The 14,397-nt window shown below is 38.0% G+C and overlaps 1 protein-coding gene across 1 annotated transcript; it reads left to right on the top strand.

The window, feature by feature from the left end:
• Nucleotides 1–6,390: 6,390 nt before the first annotated feature.
• Nucleotides 6,391–13,452, top strand: LOC140161950 (monocarboxylate transporter 12-like). The gene is made up of 3 exons (XM_072185244.1): nt 6,391–6,517; nt 10,485–11,330; nt 13,196–13,452. Exons 1-3 carry the CDS (start codon nt 6,457–6,459, stop codon nt 13,450–13,452), a joined length of 1,164 nt encoding a protein of 387 aa, XP_072041345.1. The 5' UTR covers nt 6,391–6,456.
• The last annotated feature ends 945 nt before the right edge of the window (nt 13,453–14,397 follow it).

Below are 14,397 nucleotides of genomic sequence, written 5' to 3'. Positions count from 1 at the left end.
TGCACAACCCTAAATATTATCTTTTTCACACCTTCACATACAAGCTCACACACAAAGCACCCAGCACGCCACCCCACACCCCAGCACGCCGCACACTCCCAGCCAACACACATACCTTACAATCACATACATCCAACCCCCACCCACATATACCCCACACTTTCCTCACCATATCTAAATACGCGTTCTACATATTAGTCTTACCTATCTGAGATATGAGTTTTTAAGGAAAAGGTCAAACCGGGGGGTCAGTTTTTTTACCACACAGTGGTCATACATAATGCCAAAGCTTTGCAAATATTGTTGCGAGTTTCTGGAGCATTAATGTAAGTATTTTAAAATTACGTTACGGTCTATAGAGCGAGTTATGTCCCGGAGTTCCCGGGGGCGGCACTCCCTATCTGAAATGGCAGGGATGTGCCTCGGCCATGTTAAAAGTAGGGGGCATTCAGGTCAAATGTACAATTACAAAAATACGGGGTCATTCAGTACACAACCTGAATAAAAATGGGGCCATTCGGTATGAAATTTCGAAAAAAAGATGATCATTTGGGTAACAAATTTATTATAAAATGGGAGTCATTGGGTACAGGATTGCCAAAAGAGTATCTTTAAGTACACATAAATAAGTTAGAAACTGCGAAAAAAGCAACTTGGCCACCTAGCTTGGGAATTTTAGAAATCTCTTTATTTCTGGAGAAGAACACAAATACCACCTAAATTTGGAAATTAAAAGGGGGGTCATTGGGTATAAGGAAAAAAAAAAAAAAGGGGGTCATTGAGTACATGGATTTTTTAAAGGGGTCAATGGATAATAGGTAGGACCATAACACAAAAAAAAAGGGGTCATTGGGTACAAGCCGGTTTGAAAAGGGGTCTATCCTGAGGCACATGATGCATATTTGTTATGGAAGTGCCCCCCGGAGTTATGTGCGTTCGGCATTGGTCAGCTTAAGATAGGAATACGCTAAGTTGACACTGCCATTTTCCAAACAGAAAACAAAAGCTGTCTTTAATCTACTCGATCTTTCATTCCTCACAGGATACCTGGTAGATGTAACAGGTAGTTACCGTGCATCATTCATGACAGCAGGAGGCTACGGTTTGTTGGCAGCAGTTATCTTATTCACAGAACCTAGTTTACAGCAGCTTTACGAATCACACTGTAAGAGACGTGCCATTGGACAAGGAGGATCAGAGTTTCGTCATAAACAAATAAAACACAATGTGCTACATTTCAAACAGAATAAAAAAAGGGACAAGGAGCTAATATCGAGACTATTACAGAAATGATAACATCTGTCTAATTAGTCTTTGTCAAAGACTGACTCGAGATAGCGGTGTGCCCACTATGGTTTCCGAAAGTGTGTGGTTCCCAGTATTTTCTCTCCCTATGGATAATATAGGTACACGGTCTGTAACACAGACTACTGTCTAATATTCTCTTTGATCTAAATGAAACTTTGCTTATTATGTTCCTATGCAGCACATTTTGATTATTGATCGCACTTGCTTTTTAATTACATTACATGCATGATGGACATTAATGTTAATTTATTTTGTTTAACCCTATGTATTTTGAAAATAGACCCTGACTCAGAGAAAATAACTCTGCGTCGTCTCGGAGCATTTCGATGGCTCTCCTGCGGCTTGCAGTTTCAAGCCGCAGTACGCCGACGAATTAATATAGTGTAGCCATATCCGGTCCCTGGTTGCGAAATCGCGAGCAGTTATGGGCATCGAGTTCGCAACATCTTGCCATCTTAAATGCGGTTTGTCATTCATTACTCGAAACCTTTATATTAATGTTTATTGTAGTACCTACTTGAGTTTACTCACCGTGTGCAATTTGCGGATCAGTCGATATAATCCGGCAAAGAATCAACGCACTCAAGGACACTAATTTGTAAGGCTATTGTTATCAAGTGTTATAAGCCGGTTGCGAGAAATGCAGGAGTTGGGCCAATCAAGCCGATGAACGGGTGACTGAACATGGCTTTTCATCGACCAGACACACATTTTGTCCGTGCATATCGCAACAGTATTTTATTTCTCAGCATATGTGACTAGTCACAACAAAAGGTACTTTTATGACAGGTTTAATACAATTTTATACAATAAACTTACCCGATCGTTTCTCCGTGTTATATTTATCAGTGTCAGAATTGTAATTGTAAACACTACATAATTATATTAATATCGAACTGTAATTTTACTTCTTATGATATAGTAGTACCAATACAATATTAATTCTAATATACTCCGACATTTGTTTTATTTTTTGTGTTTTATCACAATTACGCGCTTAGTGACCCGATTAAAACAGTCAATAATGTAACGCATGTCATCCGTAAATAACGACCAAAACTAGTTGCCTATGCCTATAGCATCAACATGTACACCGTAACAAGCCATTTTCAGAAGCTTCTTAAAGTGTTGCTAGAATAAAATAGAACAACGCCGATTTAATGCACATGCTATGGAAGCATGATTACCTCCCGGGAAGAGCAGAGTAGTAGGGGTTTCAATCAAATATGGTTTGGGTAAAAACTGTAACATCCGAAATGTAAGCTAATAAATTAATACTAACTGTATAACGATTCTGGGTAATACAAATTTAATGCTAACGTTGAATGAACGCGGAAAGAAGAATAGGCGTTTATAGTACATACAGCGTCTGACTCTACCCAAGGACCTAGCCTAAGTCCCATGGCTTTAAGAATGGCTCTTCATACACAAATGAACAAATACAATGAAGGGTCGCCATTGTTCTCCATACACAAATGAACAAATACAATGGAGAGTCCGTCTGACATGCAAATGAGCCATGTGCCCTCTCAAGGTTACTCTGTGGTAATGCTTTTAAAAGTAGGCCTATTTCTAGTACAAGGCGGCGTCGGACTCTAGCTGAGAGAGTTTTTCTGACTCTTTATTTTCTGACTCTTTATACACAAAATGAGCAAACACGAGGGGGGGGGGTAGTCTCCTCCGCAGCCGGTTTAATTCCGAGGTAGTGGAACCAAATTGACTGCGGAGGAGAATAAATAGGGGCGAGTCGTTTTGTCATGCAAATTAGCAAGTGTCGGACCTTGGCGTGTGCTCTGTTACTGTGCTGTCAAGTACATTCAATTTAAAAGCATGGTGCGTAGGTTCGAGCCCATCTGGTAGACAACTTTCCTTTCTAAACATTTTCATTTTAGGTAAATAGGGCTATGCGAATTTGTGCATGGCTTAGGGTGGTATGAACTACGTGTAAAAGGTCAATAGCATTGGGTGTTCATGCGTGTATGATACATTATCATGACAAACTTTGTATATGTTTGTTACTCATAACTGTATGCCAATGCCTTTTATGTGATATACATGTATGTAATCAAATATTTTGAACCCATTTTATATTCCGTTTACATGGATAATCTCGCAGATTTCTCACTACGATTGCGGAATATAAGCTGATACTGCGGAAAACGTATATTTGTCATTCCTAAAGTTCGGTATTCAAATTTAAATCAATGGCGAAAAATTCGAGTAAGCTTCGATGTGTCGGGATTATAATGAGTTGTTTCGTTGCAAGAGTTCTCATTGTAGGCTTGCATTTTTCGTTGGGACTGTTTTTTATAGAATGGAATGAATACTTTTCGGCGAGTGCAACAAAAATCAGCTTGGTAGGTTCAGTATTCAATGGAATCATATGGTCATCATGTAAGTTGTTTGTTAATTTCACTATATATTATTTATTTGTACTTTAGCAAACAAGCTCCGAGCCACTCTACGTGATGGCAACTGCTAGCATATTAATTGAAGCACGAATAGTGTAGCCTCCAGAAACTTTCAGTGATGAAAATGGGAACGGCAAGAGTAAAGCGTCATTAAAATGACTAAAAATGGGACAAAAAATTGACAATGGGGACGGACATTTGGCTTTGCTCCCTTACACTAAAAGCTGGCTCCACACTCACAAACTGGGCTGTCAGACAGGACCCATTTCCACATGTTAGTCTTGAAGCGGCCAATCCCTGTGCGAAGGCTTTTAAGTCTCACCCATAGGGAGGTCAAAGCCAGGGCGTCTTGCTTTTGAGTATGTTTGTGTGTAGGAGACTGGATGTTGAAATCCATTGCTCATGCCACCTCATGGTTGTCCAGTGGGGCCTTGATATCGGTGATTTGGACAGATAATGTAAGTTTCTTCTCAAATACGGAGCAAATGGGTGTCTGGCTTCAGAGGGAAGATGCCATCGTTTCCAGGGAAGGATCATAGCCAGTAGGCCAGCCAGACCGTGGCCAGACGGTAACATCATTTTACCTTGAAGGCATGGATAGTCTTGTAAATATGGACCAACATTCACCTGGGCCTCTTAATATGCCATATTAGAAGGACTACAACTGGTGTCTTATTTACATATTTTTTAAGTGTGGCGGTTTCTGATCTATATGTTGATGACATAATGGAGGATGTAGTTTGGCTTTAGGGCTCTCGACGATGTCTTAAGTCTAGGAGGCTGGTGTTCGTACTTGCCCCCTATTCTAATCTCACATGGGGACGGATGAGTGCGCTTCTTATCATGACTTCGTATCCACTATCCACAGGAGTAAAAATATCTAAAATGTTCTGATTTTGATCAAAGTGGTCTCAAATTGTTTCGCTTGCAACAACATTTTAAAAGGGCATTTCGTGATCCACAGCCTCATCCCCCCACTTTTCTCAAAAAAAAGTTGAGATTTTTATATCACTGGAAACCTCTGGCTACATAATGTTTATGTACAAAATATTTCTTGCAGATTAATTCGTTTAGCAAAGATATCGTGAAATTTGAATTTCGTTCTGGTGCACCAGAACGCATTGTCTATGGAGCAGTGTAATACACAAAATCATGCATAACTCGCGAACGCAAAATCGGAATCAACTGAAATTTTGGGAATAGGTTTTTTCGTGGATATCTAATGAAAAATGACATAAATAGAGGATGCTAGGATCACGAAATACTCCTTTAAGCAAAAAGAATAGTTTGCCATATCTCAGGTGTTTTGTTACCTGGATAACATCTCAAAGTAAATCAAGGTTTACATATGATTAATTGGGCTTTGATGTTTCTGCCCTGTTACCCAGGTAAGGAAACACATGGTAAATTATTCTTCTTTGTTTAAAACGTTTTTCCAAGCGGAATAATTTGAGATCAGTTTGATCAAAATCGGAAAATTTGTGTGATTTTTTTTACACCTGTTCGCAATGGTTGTGACCAAAATTTGACATTTGACCTTTAGGCCTATGCCTATAACTCAAGAACTGTACATCGGAAATAGGACAAACTGTACTTTTTCTAAATCTTAATAATGAGAAGAATACAATTAGATGTGTTTTTTTTAATCCATAATTATTCGTCGGATTTTTAAATTTGAGCCCTGTATTAGCAGCTAATTTTATGCAAGTTAGTATTTCTCCCCTATTCCATTTTTTGTATATATGCTTGTTCAGGATGGTGTTTAGAGTCTCTAGCAAGCAAAAACATCGGCGTTCTAATTTTGTCTAAGTTCACCCATTATTTTACTATCGATTTTTTTAGAGTAATGAATAATGAGAATATGAAGAATAATGAGAGTCACACGGACTCTACTTAAAATGTGGTTTTAAAAACAGTTATACCACGTTTTCCTTATATCGTAAATGAATAGATCCTATGAATTATATAGACAACGGTAAAATATGTTTTAAAAAAATCCAAAGGATCCACATGGGTCAAATTTCATAATTTTTAAATTGTCAGATAAGGAATAGTGTACACTGCCTGAATGCGTTGTTATTGCCAAATGCGACAATAAAGGACAACCCACATTTCAGCCTATAGGACCTATTGACCATAACAACAACAACAACAACAACAACAACAACAACAACAACAACAACAACAACAACAACAACAACAACAACAACAACAACAACGCACTTATATACCATAACCTATTTTGCGATGTTTCCTTGGTAATGAAACTTCCTAGATGATGAGAACTTTTCCTTATTTGACTGGATTCTACATTACGAACAATTTGAGACCAATATCAATGAAATCGGAGCAATTACCCTTTTGACCTTTTTTTAAAAAAAAGTATTAACATAGATTATCGTTTTCTATGCATTTCTTCTGATCTAGAGACGTCGACTTAAAGTTGATTTCTGAGGGTGCACGATACCCACTGCTTCAAACTAAACTACTAAGTATAATCTTAACCCTATAACACAAACCCAAAATGGCCGAAATCACAATAACTTGATCCCTTTTAGGACTTATGACCCTTCAGACAAACGGGTTGCTCCCGTTCCAATAACTTAACTGTAGACATTGAAGTCTCACATATTTTTTATTTCACATTGTATATAGCTCTTCTCGGTCATCTCTTTCCCATCGGCTCAGTTTTAGAATCATCACTATAGTAGGAGGTCTAATTGCAGCTTGTTCATTCATGATTACATCTCTACTAGTCGACTCACTGAATTATATCATAGCTACATTTGCAGTTGCAGGTTAGTGATTATTATATAACATGGAGAGACAATAGGTTATTTAACGCATTGTTCCTTTGATGCCGAATTGATTTACCGACAAGCTATTCATAAAGTGGCACCCTTTGTTTCGGACAAAAGGTCTCCGCCATTAAATTGATAGCTGACCTGACAGTCTATTATCGCGTTACCAGGTAGGCTACTGTCAATAAGATTAAGAGATCAAAAGAAAGTGATATGAAAACGTCCATTTGAGAAAGCCAGAAGTATTTTGTTCTCATACAGCTGTGTTTGAGTCGTCGCAAGAACAATAAAAATTCCTTTAAAAAGGAAATGGGCGTACCAAAGAAAGTGTGCATGATGTAGGGTATTGTAAATGTTTGACATAAGTATTGGAATTAATAGTAGGAATGAGTGAACTGGGATAAACAAGCAAGCACGTGTAGAACTTCACGATTTGAAAAGGTTAAGTGTGCAAAAAACCGCAATTTTTGTATATTGCAAACACGCCCCTGTTTCTAAGGCCGCGACACAAGGACCTCATTTTGCATAGGCCTACTATATGAAAATGGGGATACAAACTAATAAAGATACCTTGAATCACAGTAGACCTATCTCGCAAACACCCGACAACATGCTATGCAATTATATTTGTATTGAACCCCCTCAACGTGGAGTTGTAAGTGTATGTAGGTTATTTGCGCTGTATTTGTTTAAGCGTGGATGTCTACGGTTGCAGATGTGTCCACATTTACATAGGCTTAGGAACGAGGAGGGGACTTGTGCGGGCTTAGCGGCAGACAGGTTACGCGATACAGCAGTAATCATGGCTTAGCCCCTCAATAATTTTCCTCTGTCTAGGGGCTACAAAAAAAGTTATGTAATAATGTATAGGCCTACATTTATGCCTATACTACAGATAATATTAGTTTTAATATGCATGTAATCATGACAATAATTATTGCATTTACATTTACTGTACAACACATATTGTAAGTTTGATACATAAGACAACATTTTTACAATGATGTGCACATAATATTTGACGGGTTTTTCGAATGTCTGTGTACGGTCCTTATCTGAGAGGCTGGGATAAAATTAGTGTATGATACTGCTGTATCGCGTAACCTGTCTGCCGCCCTCAAACATTTTATAATCACGATAAAATAACGAAGTTCCATTACACTTTCATTGGGCGAAAACGTGGACAAAAATCTGGCAATTGTACTGGCCCTACTGGCCGTTGTACTGTGCTAATATTACGGCCATGATATTTCTTTGCAACTTCCGCTACTGGGTCAAAAGTGATTCTAGTATTCCCAATAATTATTACCTCTATCAGAAGATCACCGTAAGGTACCGTGTCTAGCTTGTATGTAATGGGTCATCATTTTATAGTGAGTAATTAGTATAAAAAAAACTCCATCGGAACTGCATCGCACAATATCACTTGTGTCGATTCAGACTACAAAAGTTGTGACGAAAGTGTCATCTCATACTAAACGTCATTAAATGTCAAAAGTGATATTATAATGGTGCGTACTCGCTGGAGCCCAAAAGACACACTTTAGGCGTCGATTTACAGTTACTTACCGCCCATATTATTTTAAGGTTATTAATTATTTTGTATTGCTCAATTCATAGCGAGTGTGTAGAAGAATTAAAATATCACAGATATACTTTTACAGGTGCTGCGGTTCTTGAGTTACGTTGTAAAGAGGGCTGAAACAACAACACTTTTGTAAAACGTACATAACTCATTAACAACGATAAATTAAGCAAGTTTGCAAAGTATAAGATGTGCAGAATGAACTTTTGCAAAACATCAAGGTGTTATTTGTCAATAATATATTGATCTAGATAATGCAAATCGATTTTTAGGTTGCTTCGACCAACAATACCTCGTCTACCCTTAAGCGCATCGTTTTGATAAATTGAATAGAGTTGCTGGTCGAATATCCAACAACGTGGCAAAGCTGCCAAGTATCGGTCCATGTCTATCTATGTCACTTTCTATCAATTAAATATATTATTTTGTTATAAGCCTTTTTTTTTCCAATTTAAATTGGCACGAATTTCCGTTTTAAAAGGTAGGGGAAAGGAGGGGACTGAAGGTGGGAGAAGTGAAAATAGGGAAAGCGGAGGGGAGATCAAGAGGGGAGGTGAGGAAGACAAAAAGAAAGAAACTGGGTGAGACGGGAAGTGTAGGCCTAAGAAAGAATAAGAGCACTCAGAGAAAGGAACAGAAAGGAATTAATAAATAAATGGAATAATATTTAATATAGAAACTAAAGATAAAACGGAAAGCTAAGTAGCAAATGTGTTTTTTAATAGGATCAAAATAGGTCCGGGGAGGGGACGGGTTAGTGTAGTGGTCTTCTCATTCACCAATGCAACCCGGGTTTAATTCCCCGTGGTGCCACATGTGAGTTTGGTTGCCGATCCATGCTCGTCCTCCCAGAATTTTCTCCGGGTGCCCCGGTTTCCCTCCTGTATCTAAAATCGGACTTCTTCCCATATCCCTGTACCGTAAACAGTCACTATAGGTTATTTAATATAAGGCACTAAATTTAATGCCCACGTGACCCATGGACGCCGCCATATCAAAACCACCAAGTGATCAGTAGATTGTGCTACAATGCGAAAAGATAGGAATGTTCGAGACAAATATCATCAAAATTGCTGAAAATGTATAACTTAATTACACATCGGGGGATTTCTGAATTTTTAGTATGTTTTCAAGAACTAAATTTTGGAAGATTTTACCGACGGGAAAAAAGATATCAACAGAGTCTCTTACAATAATACTACAAACTAATAAAATGTCAAATTAGCTTAAAATTTGCACATGCTTTCCAAGTTTCCAATTGAAATACACAGGAAGACCACCCGCTGTGCCAAAGGTCACTTTTCCAGACTAGAAGTTGTAATGTCAGCGCCCATCTGGTCACGTGGCATTAAATTAAGTGCCTTTATTTAAATACCCTTAGACGACTGCTAAAGTCCGGTTGGCATCCCTTGAATTTATAGCCTCTACCCAGCAAACACAAAACGTTTTCGACATAATTCGCAAAAGGTTATAAAAGGTTGTCAGAAAACGTCGGGTTATATAAAGGGTATATTAAGAGTATAAAATGTTTTCATAACCTTAAAAAAAATTTTTGATAATCTACTGCTCAGCAAACAAAACTGTTTTACAGAAAACGTTTAAATGTTGGGTTATATAAAGGGTATAAAAACGTTTTAATAACATTCCAAAAACATTCTTGAAAACTTGATTATTCTAAACATTTTGGTGTTGAAAAAATATTTTGCGAAAAATGTTTGCCCAAAATATTTTCAATAACGTTTTAAAAACGTTTCCATGACCTTTATATAACCCGACATTTAAATGTTATTAAAAAGTTTTGAAAAAAAAACATTTTAAGAACATTTCTAGTTTGCTGGGTTCAAATATTTTAACATAATGTTATTTAAGTATTGACACAATATTTGGCAAAAATGTTTGCAAAAATAGTTTACAATATATAAACATGTTTTGAAAACATTTAAAAATATTGTTGTAGTGTGTTTTCATACAAAACGTTTTAAAACGTAATCATGACCTTTATATAACACGACATTTTAATGTTATTAAAACGTTTTTACCTAAACCAAAAGCCAAAATATAACTTATTTAAAACGTTTTTAAAACGTTTTTGTATTTGCTGGGTAGGGACTATTGGGCTTAGCTTGGCTTCGGCTGAATGTTATAAATAAAATAAATAAAAAAGGCCCATGTAGAAAATAACTGACAAGAAAGAAAGAAAGAAGCTAAAAAGGTAAAAAGGAAATAAAAGCAGAGGCAAGTTTAGTAATAAAATCTACCTTTTTAATGATTATACCTGTTCAGCAATTCTTCCTGTTTTAGTGAACGCTCCCGTTTACTCATATAGCGGGGACCAGCGCAAGTCAAATTCTAAATTATGATTTTTATATCTCTTTCCAGGTTTGGGTTTAGGAATAGCATTTTTATCCGCCCAGACAGTACTACTTTTCAATTTCGACAAGCATCTTGGAAAAGCTACCAGCTTAGCAAACTGTGGCTCCGGTGTTGGGATGTTCGTTATACCTCCGTCCTTCCGATACTTGTTGGATGAATTTGGATGGCGTGGATGTCTTTTTATTGCAGCTGGTATTTATTCCAATATATGTGTCTGTGGAGCTTTTTTACGTCCATCACCCTCGGAAAAGCATATGCGAAACGACCGGAAAGTGATGGTTACAACTGATGCGGAAAACACCTCTTTTGTTGGACAAACCTCTGACCCTAATGATTTAATTTTCACTAGAATCATGAAACTGTTACAAGGCATCAAGAATTCACTAGACATCTCCTTATTTTATACCAATGCTCGATTTGTAGCATATTTTGTCGTAGGTTTCCTGTGTGGTATGTGCTTTCCACCTATATTTATCTACTTGGCTCCCAAAGCGGTCCAAAGCGGTTTGACAAAGACAGAAGCGTCATTTCTTTTAAGTTTTGCCGGATTTGGGAGCATTATTGGACGATTTGCAACTGGAGTTTTTGTAGACTACAGTCCCTTTCCATTATCTAAAATATATAGTTTGTCTTATTTAATATCAGGAATATTAGCGTTACTGTTACCACTTGGTAATACGTTTGCTGTTTTGGCAACAATCTCAGTTGCATCTGGCTTCAGCGCTGGATTCTGCCATTGTTTACATATTTTCGTTGCCAAAGAGTTTGTCGGGCTGGATAGATTACCTGGGGCAGTGTCGTGGTACAATGCGAATTATGCCATCGGAAGCTCTGTTAGTATTTTCCTTGCAGGTAAATGGTAAAACAAATAAATATTAAGAACATCCTCTAAAACAACAACAAAAATCGCACCCTCCATTTTAGAGCGTTTTATTTAAAAGGTACTCCATGAATGTGTGCCAAATATCTCTAGCCCTCCTTTCGGCCAAAATTGTAGATAATTATTGTACAGCCCTAAAGGTTTTCTTTTTACACCTTCACATACAAGCTCACACACAAAGCAAACACACCCCAACCCCAACAGCCCAGCACACTACACTCCCATCCAACACACATACCCTACAGTCATATACATATAACTACAATACCCCACCCACATATGCCCCACACTTTGCTCACCATACCTATAATAAAAATCCCTTTAAAAGGGAATACCCAGGCCGCACGGAGGTCACATGACTGCACAACCCCCCTGGACTGCCCCACCTTGGCTCCACATAGCTGCAAAGAGGTAGGCAGTGTATGCAGTAAGCCTATATAAAACACCGGTCTTCTGATCAGTCAAGAAGGTGGTGATTCAACCAAAGAACTAGTAGGCCTACTCCACAACTGAGCTATGATTGCTGAATGCTGAATAAGTATATGAACTACCTGTATGCTACTACTAGCCATACTGGTAGGCCTATTGTAGCCCTCTGACTGCAGTCAGAGAACATCAATCCCCATTATGCCAATATGTTTGTAGGCCTATATAAATGTATATGAATGCATGTGGTGTTACTATGCTATATAGAACATTTGGCTCAGAGGTCACAGCTAGGATATCAATTTAAAGTAAATGATTTGGTACATGAAGATCAATCAAAACTAATTATGAACTTGAGACGGCCAGATTTAGTGACCTTCTCTGTCAAACATTGCACAGATTCTCATGTTGTGTATCTGTGATTTTTGTGAGTGAGAATGTTTCACTGGCAAATGCTTAATCAATGCTTATTTTGATAAAAGTAGGCCTATATCAAACAGTCTAAGTGGAATAACTTGCATGATGGGAGCAGGAGGATTTTTTACAATTAATTTAGAGTCCGATTATAATAGCAGACTTTAATAGTAGTAGTTTAATGGTTCCTTCTGATTCAGTCTGTGATGAGAACAACAATACAATTCAAATCATAGATGTTTAAGAAGTGTGACCTCAGACCAGCCAGCCAGCTAGCCAAGTTCATGAATTAGTGGCCATGGCCATTCACCAGTCAACTTTCATATTGCAACATCATCCCTATATGTCAAAAAATAACTTCATAGGCTACAGAACAGCTGTACGAATAATTGTCATGGGGACTTGAATGAGGTTAATATTCCATCCATTCCCTGGGTAAAGTCAAGCACTACTGAATATAGTTTTATGAATTTTGTCATGGGGAGTGAGGTTAGTTTTTAGTAGCCTGCAGATCCATTAGATACTCTGCATTATCCTGTAAAATAATTTTAATGAGGACGAAGCAAATGCATTTGGCTACTTCGTTTCAAAGTAGCCAATTTGGGTTCAAAGGACAAGGTCTAAACTGAATGTAATATCACCAGGCTGAAGCCTGGGTGAAAAAATACGCTTTCCTACATGATTATTAGTTTGACCCAATCTGCGATATGAGTTATAAGCAAAAAGGTTAAACCATCAAAGCCTGGGCCGGGTGGGGTTTTTTGGCCACAACGGGGTCAAACATGTGAAAAAGCTTTGCAAATATTGTTGTGAGTTTCTGGGGGCATTGTTAATGTACTGTATTTTCAAATTACGTTGTGGTCTATAGAGAGAGTTACGTGCGTTCGGCATTCAGCTTTAGGAAGGAATACTCGAAGTTGACAATTCCTTAAATTTTCCAAACTGAAAACAAAAGCGGGACAGTCTTTAATTTCATCCTATCTTTTATTCCTCATAGGATACCTGGTAGATTTGACAGGCAGTTACCGTGCATCATTCATGACAGCAGGAGGCTGCGCTTTGTTGACAGCAGTTATCCTATTTACAGAACCTCGTTTACAGCAGCTTTACGAATCACACTGTAAGAGACATGCCATTGGACAAGGAGGATCAGAGTTTCGTCATAAGGGACCGTTCATTATTTCTACCGGAGGGGTGGCCGGGAGCAGACAGAAAGTCACTGCCGAAAACTATATGACCCCCCTTCTCCGATGATAAAAACCATATGACCCCCCCTCCGAGCTACATGAAAATCATATGACCCCCCCCACCAAGCAAATGGGGTCTTTGTAATTTTGGTTACAGGGATGTGCCACACAGACCTTTGAATGCTGACTTTCTCGCATCTGTACCATTTTTCTTTTCATCACCATGTAGCAGTGATGTCAGTGTGCATTTCATTTATAGGCAGGCTTCAAGTAGCTAGTGGACACTTAAAGCGCTGACGTATGCACACACGCAATAACGCGCAATAGATGCGCGCATGGATCAGCTGCCGCAACGCATCAAGTCACTGCCACATGTCAGGCTGAAAAATTATGCCTTTACTGTTTTTGCCACCCGGCTATCAGTATACCAATTTTTCACAAAAAGCACCTAAAATTTACCCTAATTGCAGTAATTGGGCACTTTTCTCCAAATATTGGTCTTTACTGAATAGCCACCCATCAATATACCAAAATCGCTGAAAAGGACCCCAAAATCATGGCACATCCTCATATACCTTCAACTAGGTAGAACCCACTTTTATTTATTTTTCTAAAATATTATTCATTTCACATGCATGTACACAGTTTTTGCTTCAAACTGCCACCCTGTGCTCCAGCTACAGGGTGTATCAAAATGATTGGTACCGACGACTTCTCATTTTTGCAGATTTTATTTTACTATTTTTTGTAACAGTTTGGAGTTAATTGTTTAAATATTTGAAATTATAGTAGTTTAATCTTTACTAGGAATTTTAGATCATAAAGATAGCACATTTCGTTCAGAAGGTACATCATTCTAAAGGAAAGTAGGTGTTTTACACTTTTCATCGTAACGCTGGATCCGTAGCGCACCATTTTCAAAGCTCTATTTTACTACAAATACCTTGTGAGAATGATATGTTGAAAATCTCGGAAATGTTTTATTTTTTCCTTGCCTATTTCTTCATTCATG

Source organism: Amphiura filiformis, chromosome 10, assembly GCF_039555335.1.
Source record: "Amphiura filiformis chromosome 10, Afil_fr2py, whole genome shotgun sequence".
In the NCBI taxonomy this organism is placed as follows: Eukaryota; Metazoa; Echinodermata; class Ophiuroidea; order Amphilepidida; family Amphiuridae; genus Amphiura; species Amphiura filiformis.
The sequence above is the reverse complement of the archived record's forward strand: the minus strand, read 5'-3'. Positions and strand labels throughout refer to the sequence as shown.

Coding starts and splice junctions, on each gene's coding strand:
- LOC140161950 (XM_072185244.1), top strand. CDS start 6,457: ATGATTACATCTCTACTAGTCGACTCACTGAATTATATCATAGCTACA. Junction 6,518..10,484: donor AGCTACATTTGCAGTTGCAG/GTTAGTGATTAT, acceptor ATCTCTTTCCAG/GTTTGGGTTTAGGAATAGCA. Junction 11,331..13,195: donor TGTTAGTATTTTCCTTGCAG/GTAAATGGTAAA, acceptor TATTCCTCATAG/GATACCTGGTAGATTTGACA.